The sequence below is a fragment of the Salvelinus sp. IW2-2015 genome, linkage group LG31, assembly GCF_002910315.2.
Source record: "Salvelinus sp. IW2-2015 linkage group LG31, ASM291031v2, whole genome shotgun sequence".
Taxonomy (NCBI): Eukaryota; Metazoa; Chordata; class Actinopteri; order Salmoniformes; family Salmonidae; genus Salvelinus; species Salvelinus sp. IW2-2015.
The window spans coordinates 31,368,774-31,391,697 of NC_036870.1; the positions used below are offsets into that span (position 1 = coordinate 31,368,774).

The following is a 22,924-nucleotide window of genomic DNA, read 5'->3' on the forward strand; positions in this document are numbered from 1 at the left end:
CTGGTTCCTCGTTGTGCTGTTCGGGTCCCTGATGAATACACAAATAAAGAGTAGGATTGAAGCTTTCAGACTTCTCATCTGCCTTGAAAGCAGAAATCATTGTTTCTGGAATGTTAGCTTATACATCTCTCTCTGATAATTTCCCGAACGATGATCTTAATATTGACTCAGATGGTGGTAATAGAGAATATGATCTGCTGAATATGATATGTCTTATTGATATTACGCACCTACACTTTTATCAGGCGTTTTAGGATTGACTCAACTGGGAGCAAATCAGCACCATGGACAGTACCGGCAACGATGAGACGTCACAGACAACGCCCTGCAATACAAAAACGCATCATTCTTTTCATAGTAAATATATGCAGCATACTACAGCCAATAGTCCCCTCACTGATTTTCACAATTTTACCGCTCAATTACGCCCACATGTGCCACATGATTACGCACGTTTTCYGCGTAAACACTACTGTACTGATTACTCATCTTTTGTTTACCATTCATAAYGGGCTGCAATATCATAACGGTAACTCGTAGGTTTAGCGTACACTCCACTTTAACCGGTGACGGGCCCTTTAAGGGTTATGTAGAGAGACGGGCTGATGTAGGACCACACCTCCGTGTGCGCTATGCTCTCTCGCGCTGCCATCCCATCCTCATCATGGCCTCCAAAAATCCGCCGCTGCGTCCGAGAACGAGCACGAGTAGACTAGCCGTTGGCCCTTTCCTTCCCCGCGCGGAAATGAACAGCGTCAAGCCGAAACAGAGGCACCGGTAGAGGGGTGCGCGCCGGGGGATAAAGCCTCCGAGCTCATGCCACCCCGGTCTCCTCYATGTCTTCGTCAAAWGCCACGTACAGCCATTTGACAAAGAGGGGTGCGAACCCCGGCCGCGGCGGCGACAGAAGCATGAACAGGGATTTTTCTGTCAACCTATCAGTGCAACAAGTGCTGAGCCTCTGGGTGCAAGGCACGACGCTGCAACATTTCACAGGTAGGCTATGTCACATTATTACTGTACAGTGTACAGCCATGRTGTGCATTTGGCATCGTTTCAACCGTTGTGTGTTGTGTGTAGGGTCTGGCTCGCTTCACCCAATTGCCAGTGTTGTAGGCTACACACATGTAGTGCTGGCACATATCTACTAACCTACTGTAGGCTACGGACATCAGGGCGACATGGACAGCTGTGCGCGTCCATTTGTAAAGGGAGAGCATCCACAGCACGAAACATCTCCCGGGAACTGGTAACTGACCAGAGGTGTTTCGTCTGTCGGTCTCCATACTTTATAGCCTACCAGTAGCCTACCTTGGTTTGCAGGACGCATCTGCCTGTCAATGGCAGACCTATCACCAGAATAACATCTGGCAATGTGTAACAGAAATTGTGTGATAAATGTAATTTCACTCCCATATAAATGATGCCATGCTTGGAATCATCAAATGAATAACAATCTGTTATAGCGGTTATTTAATCTCTATGGTGCGTGAATGCACTTGGCACTGTGACGTGTTCAGTCGAGTTATGATCTGCAATTAGTGACATCCTCTCCAACTCTTGAATAGGCTGTATTTGTATTTACATTTATTATGGATCCCCATTACTCTTCCTGGGGTCCAGCAAAATGAAGGCAGTTATACAATTTTAAAAACATTACAATACATTTACAACAGATTTCACAATACATTAAGTATTTGCCCTCAGGCCCCTACTCTACTACCACATGTCTACAACACAAAATCTATGTGTACGTGTGTATAGTGCGTATGTTATTGTGTGTGTGTATAGTGCGTATGTTATTGTGTGTGTGTGTATAGTGCGTATGTTATTGTGTGTGTGTGTGCATAGTGCGTATGTTATCGTGTGTGTGTATAGTGCGTATGTTATTGTGTGTGTGTGTGTGTCTGTGCTTATGTTTGTGTTGCTTCACAGTCCCCGCTGTTCCATAATGTGTATATTTATCTTTTATTTTATTTTATTTTACTGCTTGTATGAGTTACCTGATGTGGASTAGAGTTCCATGTAGTCAAGGCTCTATGTAGACTGTGCGCCTCCCATAGTATTTTCTGTACTTGGGGACTGTGAAGAGACCTCTGGTGGTATGTCTTGTGGGGTATGCATGGGTGTCCGAGCTGTGTGCCAGTAGTTAAAACAGACAGTTCGGTGCATTCAGGTTGTCAACACTTCTTACAAAAACAAGTAGTGATTAAGTCACTCTCTCCTCCACTTTGAGCCATGAGAGAATGACATGCATATTATTAATGTTAGCTTTCTGTGTACATCCAAGGGCCAGCCGTGCTGCCCTGTTCTGAGCCATTTGCAATTTTCCTAAGTCCCTCTTTGTGGCACCTGACCACACGACTGAACAGTAGTCTAGGGGCGACAAAACTAGCACCTGTAGGATCTGCCTTGTTGATAGTGCTGTTAAGAAGGCAGAGCAGCGCTTTATTATGGACAGACTTCTCCCCATCTTAGCTACTGTTGTATCAATATGTTTTGACCATGACAGTTTACAATCCATGGTTACTCCAAGCAGTTTAGTCACCTCAACTTGCTAAATTCTCACATTATTRGTTACAAGATTTAGGCTTTAGTGAATGATTTGTTCCAAATACAATGCTTTTAGTTTAGAATATTTAGGACTAACTTATTCCTTGCCACCCATTCTGAAACTAACTGCAGCTCTTTGTTAAGTGTTGCAGTCATTTCGGTTTCTGTAGTAGCTGACGTGTATAGTGTTGAGTCATCCGCATACATAGACACACTGGCTTTACTCAAAGCCAGTGGCATGTCGTTAGCAAAGATTGAAAAWGTAAGGGGCCTAGACAGCTGCCCTGGGGAATTCCTGCTTCTAACTTGATTATGTTGGAGAGACTTCCATTAAAGAACACCCTCTGTGTTCTGTTAGACAGGGAACTCTTTATCCACGACATAGCAGGGGATGTAAAGCCATAACACATACGTTTTTCCAGCAGCAGACTATGACAGGTAGCCTAGTGGTTAGAGTGTTGGACTAGTAACTGAAAGGTTGCAAGATCGAATCCCCGAGCTGACAAGGTAAACATCTGTTGTTCTGCCCCTGAGCAAGGCAGCTCAGGGGCAGAGCTGTTCACTGTTCCTAGGCTGTCATTGAAAATAAGAATTTGTTCTTGGCTGACTTGCCTAGTTAAATAAAGTTAAAATAAATAAAAAACATTCATTATTTCAAAAGCTGCACTGAAGTCTACCAAACAGCCCTCACAATCTTTTTATTATCAATCAATTATCTTCAGTCATTTGTGTAAGTGCTGTGCTTGTTGAATGTCCTTCCCTATAAGCGTGCTGAAAATCTGTTGTCAATTTGTTTACTATTAGTATTGTTTCTGGCCAAGGACCATTTTTCCCCAAAGTTTACAAATGGCTGGTAACAGGCTGATTGTTCGGCCATTTGAGCCAGTAAAGGGGGCTTTACTATTCTTAGGTAGCTGTCTGGGATGTTCTAGAGAGATATGGTTCATCCATATGTGGGTAATGAAGACCTAGATGTTGTATCCTGTCTATTCTGCACAGTGCACAGCAGTGTTAACTTCTAAATTACTGTGAGTTTTTCTTGAACGGAAAACAGTCATGATATTGAGAAGCAACACAGTCTAGAAGAGACAACTTGAGTGACAGTGTCACAGATTATGATTAAACAGCGGGCTATAAGTAGTCATTACAATTAGGCCTACTTCTCTCTCTCTCTGCCTGCCTTTCTGCCTGCCTTTCTGCCTGCTTTTCTGCCTGCCTTTCTGCCTGTCTGTCTCTCTCGCTCTCGCTCTCTCCTCTCCTCTTTCTCTCTCTCCCTCCCCTTACTCTCTTTCTGCCTCCCCCTCGCTACCTCTCTCTCAAATGAGGCTTGTACATAATGAAATATGATATAATTTTGTTAGTGCTTTGGTCATTGTATTCTGGGTATTTATTTTGAATGGGGGTGGAATGGGGGTGGACAATGGGGGTGGAATGTGGACGGACAACCTCTCCCTCAACGTGATCAAGATAAAGGAGATGATTGTGGACTACAGGAAAAGGAGGACAGAGCACGCCCCCATTGTCATCGATGGGGCTGCAGTGGAGTAGGTTGAGKGCTTCAAGTTCCTTGGTGTTCACATCACCAACAAACTAACATGGTCCAAGCACACCATGACAGTCGTGAAGCGGGCACGACAAAACCTATTCCCCCTCAGCAGACTGAAAAGATTTGGCATGGGTCCTCAGATCCTCAAAAAGTTCTACAGCTGCACTATCGAGAGCATCCTGACTGGTTGCATCACTGCCTGGTACGGCAACTGCTCGGCCTCCGACCGCAAGGCACTACAGAGTAGAGGTTGACCGATTTATGATTTTTCAACGCCGATACCGATACTGATTATTGGAGGACCAAAAAAAGCCGATACCGATTAATCGSACGATTTTTAAATATAATAATGACAATTACAACAATACTGAATGAACAATGAACACTTTTATTTTAACTTAATATAATACATAAATAAAATCTATTTCATCTCAAATAAATAATGAAACATGTTCAATTTGGTTTAAATAATGCAAAAACAGAGTGTTGGAGAAGAAAGTAAAAGTGCAATATGTGCCATGTAAAAAAGCTAACGTTTAAGTTCCTTGCTCAGAACATGAGAACATATGAAAGCTGGTGGTTCAATATTCCCAGTTCTTCAATATTCCCAGTTAAGAAGTTTTAGATTGTAGTTATTATAGGAATTATGACGCGTCGACTATTTCTCTCTATACCATTTGTATTTCATATACCTTTGACTATTGGATGTTCTWATAGGCACTWTAGTATTGKCAGCCTAATCTCAGGAGTTGATAGGCTTGAAGTCATAAACAGCGCTGTGCTTCAAGCATTGCTAAGAGCTGCTGGCAAACGCAGTAAAGTTTGAATGAATGCTTACGAGCCTGCTGCTGCCTACCACCGCTCAGTCAGACTGCTCTATCAAATATCAAATCATAGACTCAATTATAATATAATAAACAGAAAAACGAGCCTTTGGTCTTTAATAAGGTCAAATCCAGAAACTAGTATTTTGAAAACAAAACGTTTATTCTTTCAGTGAAATACGYAACCGTTCCGTATTTTATCGAATGGGTGGCAACCTAAATATTGCTGTTACATTGCACAACCTTCAATGTTATGTCATAATTATGTAAAATTCTGGCAAATTAGTTCACAGTTCGTAACGAGTTAGGCGGCCCAAACTGTTGCATATACCCTGACTCTGCTTGCACTGAACGCAAGAGAAGTGACACAATTTCCCTAGTTAATATTGCCTGCTAACATTAATTTATTTTAACTAAATATGCAGGTWAAAAAAAAAWGTACTTCTGTGTATTGATTTTAAGAAAWGCAATGCGCTTTTGTTAAATCATCACCCGTTTGGCGAAGMTGAAGTAGGCTGTGATTCGATGATACATTAACAGGKATTGATTATATGCAACGCAGGACAAGCTAGTTAACCTAGTAATATCATCAACCATGTGTAGTTAACTAGTGATTATGTGAAGATTGATTGTTTTTTATAAGATCAGTTTCATGCTAGCMAGCAATTTACCTTGGCTCCTTGCAAGGTCCTTCTGACGCTGCGRCCACYTAACAGGTGGTCAGCCTGCCGTGCAGTTTCCTCGTGGATTGKCATTTAATCYTCCATAATTGGCGTTCAAAAAGSCCGATTACCGATTGTTATGAAAACRCGACCTCTACTACAGAGMGTAGTGCGAACGGCCCAGTACAWCACTGGGYCCAAGCTTCCTGCCATCCAGGACCTCTATACCAGGCGGTGTCAGAGGAAGGCCRTGAACATTTTCAAAGACTCCAMCCACCCTAGTCATAGACTGTTCTCTCTGCTACCGCACGGCAAGCGGAACCTAAGTCTAGATACAAGAGGCTTCTAAACAGCTTCTACCCCCAAGCCATAAGACTSCTGAACATCTAGTCAAATGGCTAACCAGACTATTCACATTGCCTCCCCATCCCCTCTCCACACCCCTGCCACTCTCTGTTGTCATCTATGCATAGTCACTTTAATTAACTCGACCTACATGTACATACTACCTCAACTAACCGGTGCCCCCGTACATTAACTCTGTACCGGCACCCCCCTGTATATATTGTTATTTTTTACTGCTCCTCTTTAATTACTTGTTACTTTTATCTCTTATTCTTATCCATATTTTTTGAAACTGCACTGTCGGTTAGGMGCTCGTAAGTAAYCATTTCACTATAWGGTCTGTTGCATGCCTGTTGTATTRGGCGCATGTGAKTAATAKAATTRGATTTGATTTGAAATGCCTAAATGTTGAGAGATTACAATAGGCCTAACCTAAGAATGAACGGGGCAGTGGAACAACACGCAGTACAACGTCAAAACAAGATCTCTCAAGATCTCTCGTGACTGAAATTCATTTTTTTTGCCGTGCAAAGAGGATGATGGATATATATAGGTATCATGGCTGCCATGGAGATTTATGAGAGCAAGCCCAAGCAGACTTCCTGCTGAGGAACAGGAAGTAAAAACAAGACCTGGCCTGCATCTCATGGCTCCCTGTTACCTTCATATTGCACTGCTTTTGAAAGGATGCCACAGGTGGCCATAATCCCGCTGACTCGGCAGGGAAGTGACTCGCGTGCACACATCTCTGGTTAATCACGCTGACTCGGCAGGGAAGTGACTCGCATGCACAAGTATTGCAGAAGTAAAGTTGCTGTAGTGAGGGAACCGAGTAGTGACACCCAGTATCACATTCCTGGTCAGATGAGAAACAAGATGGTGAAGCTTAGAGGAGTTCTGAATGTAGACTCCTCGTGTTATGATAGACATCGCCCTTATACTAGTAGTGTCGCCCACAGACAGACTCTAGTACTTTAACAAATGAGATTTCCTGTGGACGTGTTCTTCTGCGTCCTACCAGCAATTTCACTTCCCATTTTATTCTCTATTCTCAACAAAGCACAAAAACATGCATTCTTCTATTTTTTCCATTTGAAAATGTTGAAAAGACTGCGTCCAGCAAAATGATAAGCTCTGATTGACAAGGTTATTGATGACACCGTTAAAGCACATTGAATGTTTGCCAATTCTCAGTTATCCTTTGTGTTCTCATTTTATCATGCTCGCTCCCTTGTTCACATGTTATTACATGCTATTACAGTGCTGACAACTTTGATGCGTCTGACAGTACTGCATCTTGTCGTAACGTGACTATCATTAAATGTGAAGACTGTTATATTATCAAATCAATTCTTTATGTGTAATTATTCTTACGTGATTAAACTAATCATGTAAACTTTAATGAACTAGGAAGTCGGGGAACCACGGGACAATGTTTAAAGAGTCTCTATTTCCTGAATTAACTCTTCAGATATTTTCATATCTTACAGTCTTCTATTAATGTATTGTTACCTCATCAGTGTCCTCTATTAATGTATTGTTACCTCATCAGTNTCTATTAATGTATTGTTACCTCATCAGTGTCCTCTATTAATGTATTGTTACCTCATCAGTCTCATTCCTGAATGTCGCAAACCCTTGGATATCTGTACGAACCAAAGCATCATAAATCATGATTCAGCGATATACAAATTGGCTTAATTATTTATTTACTAACTAACTAATCAATTACAGAATTACATAAACACACACACACAGTAGGTCATACATTGGTTACTAACATGACACAAAGAAAAGTCCCTAATGGGCAAAACTGATATGACAGCTAGGTAGACAAAGGAAAGGGGTGGGGACAGTTCAAGAGCGGGAAACTCAGAGTGGACCCATGTACATACAGTTGACTACGCTCATGGAAATGCTAATTCTTTGAACATGCACAGTRGCTAATTCGAAAATACATTGCAATTTACATATTTACGAGTGTATGRCTTTGTTGTTTCTCGCTGTGGTCGTCCGATCCATCTGCTGGATAGTTAGTCTACAGAAAGTCTCTGGTTTGTCCACCAGAGATCAAAGTCTTTCGTAGTTGTAGCTTGTTATAATGGATAAGTCATAGTACCATTCGGTCGTTTGAATGGATGCGTTTACCAGACTAAAGWACTTAYACAGSTGCAGACTGAATAATCGGTCTTTAGTTTGTAGATTTCACAACCATTTCAGCGTGGGGATGATCCCCACGTTCTCTGGTCTTYTCCTTCGGGAGAGTTGTAGTTTAAACCATTTTGCAACATCCAGCTCACACCTTAGTCTTCTTGGTCTATAGAGTGGTAGCCATCCCTGCGTTCTCTTGACTAAATGTACATTTTGTCATGAGTCCTTTTATTAACTCTGTGGAAAGGGGGCGTTCCATGACGTTTGGGTATAATGTCTGTGCTCACGGGGGCGTGGCCACTGACTGAGCATAAATTACTATAAAAAACGATTCTAATTTAGAAGACTAACATCACATTATCTTTCCAAAACTATTCTAATTTAGAAGACTAACATCACATTATCTTTCCAAAAGTATTCTTATACTTAATCATTTATTTTCTACAACATTTCGATGCAAACCCCATAACTGAGAAGTGTATACAGACAAAGAAACAGTAATGTGTCTCCTGTCCTTCATGAGGTCACCAAATGAAACAAACTCCACATGACTGTTCCTTAAGTGTCCACGGATCACTCCAAGTGTTTGGAATACAGAAATACTGTTCAATTATTCAACCTTTTGATGTCAGAGTTTGGCCAAGTGTCTCTCTGTGTTCCACAGTCACATTCCAATCTGAATACTACAGAGCCCAGAAGCAGAGTATTTTATGACCGCCATAAAGCTGTGGAGGGTAAAGGGGCCTATGACCCCCCCGGGCAGTCATAACAATCTCTACTATACTCTCATACAGCACAGTCTTTCATATCTGACTAGCCTGTAGCAGTGGTGGTATTACTCCGGGATTCATCTCTCTCCACACAGCAGGAGATAGGACTATAGCAGTGGGTGAACCCAGCTCCCAGCTCCCTTGTGGCCCTCTCCCTCTGTTCTCCTCTATCCCGTTTAGCTCTGTCCCATCGGTCCCTCGGGGCCCCCATACAGCTACAGCTGCCTGGCTGTCTGTGCCTTTTGTAATCAAAGCTCCATGGGCCAAACATTTTAACCGCTTATCAGTGGAATGGGAACATAATGCCTTTCCCGGTAACACGGATCCATAATTAACCATTTATTAAGCATTTTATAAAGTGTGTGTTTACCATTAATTAATTAATAATTACTCCCACATTAATAAACCATTTACTAATCATTAGTAAAGTATTTTTGTGGTCTCTAATCAAAAGTGAGTGCTATTTATACTTTCTGAGTGTCTTGAGTGACCGGTGTAATTTGCCACAACAAGATGGGTATGCCGTTGGTAGACATTCCAGCAGGACCTGGTCTTAGAACCAACACACAACACAGGTTGTTTAAGGAACTAAATATACATGTCTGAATAACTAGCTTACTAACATTACACATGTGGGAGTCATGTTTAATACATGGTGAGCAAACCGTTTATAAGGTTTTATAAATGCCTTATAAACGGTATGTAAATGACTTATAAACGGTATGTAAATGCCTTATAAACGGTTTATTATTAATAAAGTGTTCCCCCTTTCTGTTTAATGCTTGTGTTGGCATGCCAGGCCAGCCGGGACCCACCGTATGTTGTAAAAGCTGCTGACAGCGGCCCACAGGTCCCTGGTAGGGGATTAGTGGTGTAACACACATTAATAATCCTACATTCTGCTGACATGGGGGGGGGTTGCATGCCTGAAGATGACACAGCACTTGTACTACTACAGACAACCTTGACTCCTCGACAACCCCTCATAGCCACACACACACACACACACACACACACACACACACACACACACACACACACACACACACACACACACACACACACACACATTCCCATGCAGAGAGTGGTGCTGCTAAGGTTCTGTGTCCCAGTGGTGTGATAGAGCAGCGGTGTGTGGTTGGCCAGCAGAGGCTCAGCTAGCGCCATCCTGTGGACTGTGTGGAATCCTAACGGAGGTGGCTGGCGGTGGCGTGACTCTCTGGGTCCGGTATGGCCCTTCTCTATCCTCTCTATCCTTCCATCTCTCTCTCTTTCTGCATCTCTCTCTTTCTGCGTCTCTCTATCTTTCTACCTACCTGTCTCTCTCTCTCTCTCTCTTTCTGCTCCTCTCTCTACCGCTCTGTCTCTCTCTGGCTCTCTCTCTGGCTCTCTCTCTCTCTCTCTCTCTCTCTCTCTGTCTCTTATACACATCTAGATGTGTATAAGAGACAGCTGCTGTATTTTGCCTACCAGATAAGGGAGATTATCAATGTTTGATTTGTGTGTCTGTGTGATCTGTGGGAAATATGTATCTCAAATGTGGTCATAAATTTGGCAGGAGGTTAGGAAGTGCAGCTCAGTTTCCACCTAACTTTGTGGCCAGTGTGCACATAGCCTGTCTTCTCATGAGAGCCAGGTCTGCCTATGGGGGCCTCTCTCAATAGCAAGGCTGTGCTCACTGAGTCTGTACATAGTTAAAGCTTTCCTTAAGTTTGGGTCAGTCACAGTGGTCAGGTATTCCTGCCACTGTGTACTCTCTGTTTAGGGCCAAAAAGCATTCTAGTTTGCTCTGTTTTTTTGTTGATTCTTTCCTGTGTTTCAAATAGTTATCTTTTTGTTTTCTCATAATTTGGCTGAAGCTAAATGTGTTTTTTGTCCTGGGGCTCTGTGGGGTCTGTTTGTGTTTGAGAACAGAGCCCCAGAACRAGCTGGCTGAGGGGACTCTTCTCTAGGTTCATCCTTCACAACCATAGAGAGCAATGMGTTCGATAACAGATCCTTYTGGGGATGTTGAGTGTTATGTTCCTTTTGGTGGCGTAGAAGACCCGTCTCTCATATCGTTCACAGCCTTGTGGAAGTTARCTGTGGTGTTAAGGTTTAGGCTAAGTTAGTTATAAATTGTTGTGTTCTCTAGGGCAAAAGCATCTATATATAATTTGTATTATTTGTCTTGGCTACTGGACCATTTTTGYAACCCCATTATTTTTGTCTTAATGAGATTTACTGTCAGGGTTCAGGTCTGACAGAATCTGTACAGAAGATCTAGGTGCTGCTGTAGGCCCTCCTTGGTGGAGGACAGAAGCACCAGATCATCAGCAAACAGTAGAKATTTGATTTCAGATTCTAGTAGGGTGAGGCCGGGTGCTGCAGACTGTTCTGGTGCCCTCACCAATTRGTTTATATATATGTTGAAGAGGGTGGGGCTCAAGCTGCATCCCTGTCTCACCCCATGGCCCCGTGGAAAGAAATGTGTTTTTAGCCAATTTTAACTGCACACGTGTTGTTTTTGTACATTGATTTTATAATGTCATGTGTTTTCCCCCCAACACCACTTTCCATCAATTTGTATAGCAGACCCTCATGCCAAATTGAGTCAAAAGCTTTATTGAAATCAACAAAGCATGAGAGGACTTTGCTTTTGTTTTGTTTGTTTTTCAGTAAGGGTGTGCAGGGTGTGTACATGGTGTGTCGTACAGTATTTTGGTAAGAAACCAATTTGACATTTGCTCAGGAAACTGTTTTCTCTGAGGAAATGTTGGAGTCTGCTGTTGATGATACTGCAGTGGATTGCTGCTCAGGCATATTCCACAGTAATCAAATTTGTCTCCACTTTTGTGGATTGGGGTGATCAGGCCTTGGTTCCACATATTAGGGAAGATGCCAGAGCTGAGGATAATGTTAAAGAGTTTAAGAATAGCCCATTTGAATTTGTGGTCTGTATATTTGATCATTTCATTTAGTATACCATCAACACCACATGCCTTTTTGGGTTGGAGGGTTTGTATTTGGTCCTGTAGTTCATTCAATGTAATTGGAGAATCCAGTGGGTTCTGGTCATCTTTAATAMCTGATTCTAAGTTTAGTAAATGTATATGTTTTAGCACTTGGTTCTTTGTTATATGGCCAAAAGGTTAGAGAAGTGGTTTTTCCATACATCTTCATTTTGGARAAATAGCTCTTCAGGTTGTTGTTTGTTCAGTGCGTTCCAATTTTCCCAGAAGTAATTTGATTCTATGGATTCTTCAATCACATTGATCTGTTTTCTGTCATACTGTTCCTTCTTATTCTTAGTGTATTTCTGTATTATTTTAGTGATTCACCATAGTGAAGGCGTAAGCTCAGGTTTTCTGGTTCTCTGTGTTTCTCTCTCTCTCTACATCTCTCTTTCTCTACATCTCTCTCTCTCTCTACATCTCTCTCTCTCTCACTCTCTCTCTCTCTCTCTTCTCTCTCTCTGCTCGCTCTCTCTCTCTCTCTCTCTCTCTCTCTCTCTCTCTCTACATCACTCTCCCTCACCCTACAGTTTCCCGTCCTGTCATAGATAGGGGCTGTATTGTGTCTCGTGCTCTGTGTTCTGTTGAGACCATAGAAGCCAGGCAGCCAGTCACGTCTCTCTCTCTGCCCAGCATGACAGCTGGCAGCTGGATCGATATCAGACGTAGAAGGTTGTGGAACAAGGTTAAATGGATATGCTAAAGATAACATGGTTAATAATGTTGACAGCACATTCAGGTCAATGGCGCATGTATTGCAATTTACACTTTAGACATTTAGCAGACAAGCGACTTACAGGAGCAATTAGGGTTCAGTGCCTTGCTCGAGGGAACATCGACACATTTTTTACCTAGTTGGGTCGGGGGTTTAAGCCAGCGACCTTTCAATTACTGGCACAACGCTTTTAACTGTAATATTTCTGCAGAGGTGCTCTTTGAAGATGCTAGAACAGTCCACGTTTACTTTTCCTCTGCAAACAAAGTGAGTAATGAATAATCTGACAACCCCATAGTCTAAAAGTTGCTCTATTTACCTAGATCCCGAGTGGCGCAGCGGTCTAAGGCACTGCATCTCAGTGCAAGGTGCGTCACTGCAGTCCCTGGTTCGAATCAAGTCTGTATCACATCCGGCTGTGAATGGTCGTCCAATAGGGCGGCGCACAATTGGCCCAGAGTTGTTCGTGTTTGGCCAGTGTAGGCCGGCATTGTAAATAGGAGTTTGTTCTTAACTGACTTGCCTTGTTAAATAAAAGTAAATTATGCATTCTGACAAGCAGTCACAGGGAAAACAGTGGTTTTAATGGCTGTTGTTAAAAAAGCYGGAGAGCCCAGTTTTTARGTTCCTACTTTATTTATTTCTCAACTCCTAAATATGTGCGAACGGCCCCAATTTAAACCCAGGGTGTTTAGCATCGGCATGGTTACTTCTCTGAGTGCATAGGGGAGAGTAGGGCTAAATGTAACACGGGTCAATTGTAGGGTAACTTGGGGTAAAATTCCCCCCTACCTCAAACATCCTGTCCAATCTTATGTCCAATCCACTTTGTGTCAGCGGAGCCAAGCTGGCCACTTGATGGCTGAGTGAATGTGATGTGTCCAGAAGGCCACAGCTCTTTATGCAAAGCTTGTCTCCAGGAGCCAGAAAAAAAGGAATACAACAAGGGAGGAGGGGAGGGAGAGAATGTGAATCAGACTCTCTGCTGGGCTCTCAAGCCTCTCTCTGGGACATCATACGATTGGGTGTGCTTCCCTGTTTCTCTCTGGGACATCATAAGATTGGGTGTGCTTCCCTGTTTCTCTCTGGGACGATCATAAGATTGGGTGGTGCTTCCTGTTTCTCTCTTGGGACATCATAAGATTGGGCGTGTGTTCCCTGTTTCTACTCGACATCATAAGATTGGGTGTGCTTCCCTTGTTTCTCTCTGGGACAGTTCATAAGATTGGTGTGCTTCCTGTTGCTCTCTGGGCATCATAAGATTGGTGTGCTTCCCTGTTTCTGCTCTGGGAATCTATAAGATTGGTGTGCTTCCCTGTTTCTCTGGGACATCATAAGATTGGGTGTGCTTTCCTGTTTCTCTCTGGACATCATAAGATTGGGTGTTGTTCCTGTTTTCTCGCTGGACATCATAAGATTGGGGTTGCTTCCCTGTTTCTCTCTGGACATCATAAAGATTGGGTGTGCTTCCCTGTTCTCTCTGGGAATCAATAAAGATTGGTGTGTTTCCCTGTTTCTCTCTGGACATCATAAGATGGGTGTGTTTCCCTGTTTCTCTTGGGACATCATAAGATTGGGTGTGTTTCCCTGTTTCTCTCTGGGACATATAAGATTAGGTTGTGTGTTCCCTGTTTTCTCTCATGGGACATCATAGATTGGGTGTGCTTCCCCTGTTTCTCTCTGGACATCATAAAGATTGGTGTGCTTCCCTGTTTCTCCTGGGACATATAAGATTGGGTGTGCTTCCCTGTTTCTTCTCTGGGACATCTATAAGATTGTGTGGCTTTCCCTGTTTTCTCTGGGACATCATAGAGATTGGTGTGCTTCCCTGTTCTCTCCTGGGACATCAATAAGATTGGCGGTGTGTTCCTGTTTCTCTCTGGGAATCATAAGCATTGGGAGTGTGTTCCCTGTCTCTCTCTCGTGGGACGACTATAGATTTGGGTGTTGCTTCCCTGATTTCTCTCTGGGGACATCAAATGAGGTGTGTGTTTTTCCCTGTTTCATCCTTGGGACAATCATAAGATGGAGCTCTGTTCTGTCTGGGACATGTTGTGTTTCCACTGTTTCTCTCTGGAGACATCATAAGATTGGGTTTGTGCTTCCTCTGTTTTCTTCTGGGACATCTAACATTGGGTGTGTTTCCCTGTTTCTCTCTGGCGTCTATAAGATTGGGTGTGCTTGCCCTGTTTCTGCTCTGGGACACATCATAAAGAATTTGGGGTGCTTCCCTGTTTTCTCTGAGACAATCATAAAGATTGGGTTGGTTTTCCTGTTTCTCTCGGGGGAATCATTAAGATTGGGGTGGTGTTTCCCATGTATTCTCTCTGGGACAGTCATAAGATTGGGATGTGTTTCCTGTTATTTCTCTCTGGAGACAGATCATTAAGATTGGGTGTGACTTCCCTGTTTCTCTCTGGGACATCATACGATTGGGTGTGCTTCCCTGTTTCTCTCTGGGACATCATAAGATTGGGTGTGCTTCCCTGTTTCTCCATAGAGTATCCATGTTTTCTTCCCCAGCGATTACTCTGGCAGGTGCTGCCTTGGTCATGTACTAGGAATGACAGATATGTGTTGGAATTCCTATGTTAGAACATAGAGAGAAATCAATTCATCATAGTGTTGGAATGTCCAATATTTTTGGAGGAGCTCTTTGTGGAAAGGGATACTTGTCCAGTATGTTCCATGTATGTGCTCCAAGTTGGTGTTTCCGTTGGGGAAACGTAGAACACAGTCCACTAGTTCTAGAGGTGGGACACAGCAGGAGAATGTTTGGTATTTACAATTTTTGTGATTTATCCAGAGCGACTTACAGTAGTGAGTGCAGACATTTTTGTCATGTTTTTGTAGTAATTTGTCCAAATTTGATAGAACAGTGAATTGAAATGCTTATTTAAGTGCTTTTAACTCCTTCACTGAATGGATTTAATACCCTTCGTCAACCTTCAGAATGGCTACTGGATATGAAATGGTAGAAAGGTTTTGAAATGCAGCCTGTTTTATTGCATGGTGTCTAAACACACACAAAATGTAAGATATTGATTCAATGTACAATTATAAAACAACCTGCTACAGTACGATTGGGAGTTTGCTCAACAACACTTACACACACACACATTTTGTTGGGAGTTTGCTCAACAACACTTACACACACACACATTTTGTTGTGAGTTTGCTCAACAACACTTACACACACAAACATTTTGTTGTGAGTTTGCTCAACAACATTTTCACACACACACATTTTTGTTGAGCAAACAAACTCACAATCCTATTGCAACTTGTTGCCGTACATTAAATATATATATATATTTTTTTATTTGGTATTTTTACATTGTATTAGCATGCTTGGCTGCCTTCTCATGAGCCCAGGCACAAGGTGTGTGCAGCTGCTGTTCTCTGTCTCTCGCAGATATAATAATACACCTGCTGAGGTTTGGCCCAGAACTGCTTCCTGTGGTTATTTGTTCAGAGATGTCTTAAACCACATCCTCTGTTTTTTATTTAGAGTACGTGAAGGCCATGTACTCTAACGCATTAAAGGGGTTAATAGTTCAATTATGCAAGCTCATCTTTTCTAACCACTCTGCCCTTTTATCCAATCAGAGACTATGTTATGGTAGACCTACAGAGCTGTCTAACTAACCACTCTGCCCTTTTATCCAATCAGAGACTATGTTATGTCTACAGAGCTGTCTAACTAACCACTCTGCCCTTTTATCCAATCAGAGACTATGTTATGGTAGACCTACAGAGCTGTCTAACTAACCACTGGTCTGTGTTGTTTCCATGTTGGTATTTTTTTATTTAACTAGGCAAGTCAGTTAAGAACAAATTCTTATTTTCAATGACGGCCTAAGAACGGTGGGTTAACTGCCTTGTTCAGGGACAGAACCGCAGATTTTTGCCTTGTCAGCTCGGGGATTCAATCTAGCAACCTTTCGGTTACCAGTCCAATGCTCTAACCACTAGGCTACCTGCCGCCCATGTACAGAGCTGTGTCTAACCACTAATGTCTGTCTTTCCTCCCCCTCTCTCTCAGAGATGTGGTACTGGGTGTTCCTGTGGTGTCTGTTCTCCTCTCTGTTGGTCCACGGGGCGATGGGCCTGCTCATGTTGGTCATGTTGCAGCGCCACAAGAGGGGTCGCCTCATCACCTTGTCCTGGGTCAGTCGGCGGTTGCCTATCTCCCCTGGCTGGAGGGGTCATCACCAGTGAGTCAGGGAAGATGTTGAGTGTGTGTGTGTGTCTGTCTGTCCCAGCTTATGATGCCACCCTCCTGTCGATCTGCGCCCTCTTCCTTCGCGGTCTGTCTCTGCTGTCGGTCGTCTGTCTGTCTGTCTGTCTGTCTGTCTGTCTTGTCGGTCTGTCTGTCTGTCTGTCTGTCTGTCCTGTCTGTCTGTCTCTGTCTGTCGTCTGTCTGTCTGTCGTCTGTCTGTCTGTCTTCCTCTTCCTGTCTATCGACTGCATACTCTTCTCCGTCTGTCTGGCTTTCTATCTAATTGTCCTCTCTACACATGCCCAACATCTACAGCTCAAATATTCATCTTTCTGGCTGAAGAGTGGTACAGAGTACTGCGGTCTGTATGTGTAAATAGACCTTAGTCTATGTATGTGTCCTAAATGGCACCCTATCCCTACCTAGTGCACTACATTGACTGGGCCGTAGGGCTCTGGGTCAAAGCAGTGCGCCTAATACAGATGTTAGATCTTATTTTTGAGCCAGTTTGCCTACAGCAGGAAAATAATCCTGCAGCAACAGAAAATGATTATGTGGATTAAACTTAGATCCACATCTGTAGTGTAATAGGGTGTCATTTGGGGCGCTGTTGTGAGCTACGTGGACTAGACCGGAAGCTACTGATGACAGGCCAGGATGAAACACTCACCACAGAGGCAAGCCAAGCCAAAAATAGAACAGACCACTTATTAATTAATATGGGAAGCTCGCGCGAGAGAGCAAACTATTGACTGTGCATGTGTGTACGCTTTAAACAGCTCAAAAACAAGGCCCCGTGTTGCAGCACACCCCCTCCAAGAGTGATAGAAGGTGAGGGTTATTTAGTGGTCGACCGGCAACAGTCCAGAACATCAAAACCTTTGAGCCATTATAGCTAATCTCTCCCGTGTGTCCCTTGTCTTGACATCGTTGTTTGTTGTTGACTCAAAATAAGATTGGTATCTAAACGTCTTGAGCTAACAACATAATGTATATGTTATTGAACTCAAGACAGTGGACTTTGAGACCCTCTTCATTCTGACCGTTTCCATGGCGATTGTCCTATGACGTATCAGTAGAGAGAGAGCAGAGAGAGAGAGAGAGAGAGAAGAGAGAGAAGAGAGAGAAGAGACGAGAGAGAGAGAGAGAGAGAGAGGAGAAGAGAGGAGAAGAGAGAGAGACGAGAGAGAGAGAGAAAGGCGTCCAAAATGGTACCCTATCCCTACATAGTTACACTACTCTTGACCAGGCCAACATAGGAAGTAGGGCTCTACAGTAGTAGGAAGTAGGGCTCTACAGTAGTAGGAGTAGGGCCTACGATGTAGGAGTAGGTACAGTAGGTGTTAGGGCTCTTACAGTATGTAGGAAGTAGGGCTCTACAGTATGTAGGATAGGTCAAGTGTAGAAGTAGGCTCTACGTATGTAGGAATTAGGGCTCTACAGTATGTAGGAAGTAGGGCTCTACAGTGTAGAATAGGCTCATATAGGAAGTGGCTCTACATTATGTAGGAAGTAGGCTCTACAGTATGTAGGAAGTAGGGCTCTACAGTATGTAGAGTAGTGCTCTACAATGTAGAAGTAGGCTCTACAGTATGTAGGAATTAGGCTCTACAGTATGTAGGAAGTAGGGCTCTACAGTATGTAGGAAGTAGGGCCTCTCACAGTATGTAGGAAGTAGGGCTCTACAGTATGTAGGAAGTAGGGCTCTACAGTATGTAGGAAGTAGCTCACATTATGTGAGGTAGTCACAGTATTAAAGTACGGGCTCTACAGGATTAGGAAGTAGGACTCTACAGTAAATGTAGAATTTAGGCTCTACAGTATGTAGGAAGTAGGGCTCTACAGTATGTAGGAAGTAGGGTGCCACATCCAGAGGTGAGTAAACACAGTATGTGTGCAGACGCTCACTCATGCCCCCACTGACTGCGTGGAGCCACGTATTAATACAGCAGGTAGCCTAGTGGCTAGAGTGTTGGGCCAGTAACCGAAAGGTTGCTTGATCGAAACCCTGAGCTGACAAGGTAAAAATCTGTCGTTCTGCCCTTGAACAAGGCAGTTAACCCACTGTTCCTAGGCAGTGGGTTAACATTGTAAATAAGAATTTGTTCTTAACAGACTTGCTTAGTTAAATAAAGGATAAATAAAAAAAATTATACGGTCAGCTTACAAAGGGCCATCTTTTAATGCTTCTACTAAAACTGTCCATGTGGGAGAGTGTAAAGACACAACATTAGATTCCAGTAGGGAGCTGTAAGGATACGAGGACAGGCTGAGAATAAGGAGTCATTTTTCTCTTTCTGTCATTCATTTTTCTTTGTGCTTGGAATGGAATGCTGGAATGCTGGAATGCTGGAATGCTGGAATGCTGGAATGCTGGAATGCTGGAATGCTGGAATGCTATTGAACAATCTGGGGTGCAGTGGACAAGGCTTGGCAGGCTGGTGTATGTTAGGATATGTGTGTTAATAGTCATATTAATGACAATCTGTATGTGGGTGTGTCTCTTTCCCAGGTGCGGCGGTGGCGGGGGTGTACAGGGTGGCAGGGAAGGACATGGCCCCCCTCCAGGCCCTGGTGTTTGGAGTGGGCCAGACCACCCTCTCTGTCCTCATCTCCTTCTCACGCATACTGGCCACTCTCTGAAGAGACAACCCTTCCACACAGATGGACAGAGACTCACTGACGGATGGATAGATAGATAGACACACAGGAGAGGAGGGAGAGACTGGGCACGTGTGGGAGACCATGGTTCACATCCTACCAGTTACACTCGCCAGCGACAGATAACAACACAGCCAATGGGTGAACTGTGGTGACAGTTAACTTTATGTTGTATTTGGAGGAAAAACAAACACAGTAAATTAGCTGAAGACAGTGGTCTCCCAGCAGTTCCAGACATTGAGGGAGGGATGCCGAAGAGATAGTACCCCTCCCCAGTGGCTGTGTTCTGCCACTGCTGCCCTCACTAGTTCCCCCTCTGTTGCAGTACCGACATGGGACGTCAATGCAGGTCTCAGTTCTCTGTGTCAAAGAAGCACTTCATACGGCTCACCACCAGGTGGCGATGTCCGCAGCCTCCGTCAAGTCAGTGAAACCACATCCTGGACTGAAGGCAATGTCTTGGGTGTTTTCAGAATTGTCCGTTCTATGTGCCAATGYCCTCTGGGACTTAGCTCCAGTGTTGTCAAGAGAGATGCTTTCATGGCCATCTCCACAGACTCTTCTCGAAGGTTTTGTGATGCACTTGTGGTGGGAAAACCACCCACATTTTTTACAGTAAAGAAAAACACGACAACAACCTGTATTTAATTGTACARTTAATAGCCTATGGTCCTTGAAGTGCCAGGGTATGCTGATGAGGGCCATGTCCAGAACAGAGATGGACCTTTTGAAGACCGATCGTCATTCTGACATGCCAGAGAGGATATCAACCGAACCACCTTTCAGTGTTACAAAAACAACAACCACAAAACAACTGGTTCTTCTGCCTGTGGACATCTTTATAACTCCTCCTTCTTGTGAGGTCAACTACTGCAGCAGTGTTTCTGTTGGCAACATACTCCTACATGTTTCCTCTTTTAGGGGAAAGAAAGAAAATGACAAAATGGCTGAAGCCTTTACACTTTCTAAATGTTGGCGATCCTTGTTTACCTAAAAGGTGTCTGAATAGGGAGTGTTGCTCGGGTGTRCGTAGTTCAAGGTTACTATGGAGATAGAACCACTATCTCTGTTTGACCTTTGCCAATTCATGTCTCGACCCGTCCAGGTTGTCCAACATACTCTGAGGCAATAGCAACTCTGGCTATGAAGCTAGGCTGGAGAGGYTCAGAGTTGAGGAATCTTTCACTACCTGGTTCTTACAGAGTTTTCTGGAGGTAAACTAATGTCTTAACTGAAGTTAAGGGATGCAATGTCCTGGTAGTAGCTGTCTGCTTGAGAATAGTTAAGATAGAGAATCTCTTGGAAAGGTTTCTGTCTCTGTGTTGTGGTCCAGGTTTACTGTTAAAGGCACAGTGCAGTCAAAAATGTCATTTTCTCCTGTGTTTTATATATATTTCCACGCTATGAGGTTGGAATAATACTGTGAAATTGTGAGAATGATGATCGTGCCCTTTTCGTGTTAAGAGCTGTTGAAAAGGACGCCTGAATGTTTTCCTGTTTTGGTGGGATGGAGTTTTGGCCTGTCTGGTGACATCACCAGGCGGTAAATTAGCTAATAGACRAATAAGAAAGAGAGTTCCAAAACTGTCTTWCAATAACAGCTAGTTTTCAGTTTTCCCCTCTCTACTTCAGACAGTCCTAGCAAAATTTGAGACCGTTTTGATTGAAATCAAAATTTAATTGTTACCCAGAAATGATTTAATATTGAGATAAAAATGTCTGCATTGGACCTTTTTTAAGGTTTAGAAATTGGAATCCAGCCGCTACTTGGTGGTTAAAGATACAAATGTCTGGACTCCTATAAATCCCACTCCATAGAGAGCCATTTCTATAGAAGGTCAGAGACTCAAGATGTGTCCCAAACCGCACCCTATATAGTGCACTACATTTGACCAGAGCCCTATTACCTATATAGTGCACTACTTTAGACCAGAACCCTATTCCCTATATAGTGCAATACTTTAGACCAGAACCCTATTCCCTATATAGTGCACTACTTTTGACCAGAACCCTATTCCCTATATAGTGCACACTTTTGACCAGAACCCTATTCCCTAATAGTGCACTACTTTAACCAGGCCCTATTCCCTATATAGTGCACTACTTTAGACCAAGAGCCCATTCCCTATATAGTACACTACTTTAACCAGGCCCTATTCCCTATATAGTACACTACTTTAGGACCAGGCCCTTTCCCTATATAGTGCACTACTTTAGACCAGGGCCCTATTCCCTATATAGTGCACTACTTTAGACCAGGCCCTATTCCCTATATAGTGCACTACTTTAGACCAGACCCTATTCCTATAAGTACACTACTTTAGACCAGGCCCTATTCCCTATATAGTGCACTACTTTAGACCAGGGCCCTATTCCCTATATAGTGCACTACTTTAGACCAGGCCCTATTCCCTATATAGTGCACTACTAGACCAGAACCCTATTCCCTATATAGTGCACTACTTCCCCAGAGCCCAATGGGGTCCTGGTCTAAGTATTTCACTATGTAATGAATAGCAGGGTGTTTGTTATTTCCTCCTGGTATTGGAGGGCTGCAAGGTTCACTGTTTTTACCTTTTAGTCAGAGAGCTGATAACATCCCTGCCAGTCACTTTCATTGGTCAGTAAATGACATTAGACCAATAAAGGGATCCTCTGCCACATAATAACCCGAAGTGAATACCGCACCAGACACTCGGTGGAATCTAAGGGCTCTTTTTTTATGCCAAAGGACTTTGTTCTTTTTTTTGTTATTATTGCTGAGAAAGTATGTCTTGTTTTAATATCAGAACCATTATTTTTTGCACAATGGCATGAGCTGAACAACCGGATTTTTAAATCCCCCAAACCCCTTTGCTTCATTTTGGCCAAATATGAATGTCCAGTGTGACCTGATTGAGTGTTTACCAATGAAAGCTATTTCWGTTTTTTTTCAMTAGTTATGTAATTGACACCACTCACCTTCAGTACCAAGTCATTCCACCAGATGGCACCAGTGTGTTGCATTTTATGAGGGACAGGAGCAGCCAGTGTAAATGGGGGAAATGGATTGAGAGAGAGATGATTGTGGATTTTGTATTGAAGAGATGCCTGATGACATTTTTTGTACTTGAATTTTTTATTATATTCTTAAATTAATTCCTGAGGCTTCCAGACGGTCTGGAAACTTCTCTGTTTGACAAATCTAATGTATAACTATCAAATCAAATCAAACTTTATTTGCCAAATCAAACTTTATTTGCCATGCACTGAATACAACAAGTGTAGACTTTACCGTGAAATGCTTACTTACAAGCCCTTTACCAACAGTGCAGTTCAAGAAGAAGAAAATATTTACCAAGTAGGCTAAAATAAAAAGTAATAATTAAAAGTAACACAATAAGAATAACAATAACGAGGCTATATACAGGGGGCACTGGTACCGAGTCAGTGTGCGGGGGTACAGGCTAGTAGAGGTAATCTGCACATGTAGGTGGGGGCGA

General features: G+C 43.1%; 1 protein-coding gene across 1 annotated transcript; it reads left to right on the forward strand.

Annotated features, from left to right (window-relative positions):
• Positions 1-541: 541 nt before the first annotated feature.
• LOC139023370 (transmembrane protein 170B-like) lies at positions 542-21,336 on the forward strand. The gene is given in 4 exon segments (XM_070436366.1): positions 542-996; positions 16,605-16,735; positions 16,737-16,776; positions 19,294-21,336. Coding segments are annotated over 4 exon segments (462 nt in total). The 5' UTR covers positions 542-836; the 3' UTR covers positions 19,425-21,336.
• Positions 21,337-22,924: the final 1,588 nt, after the last annotated feature.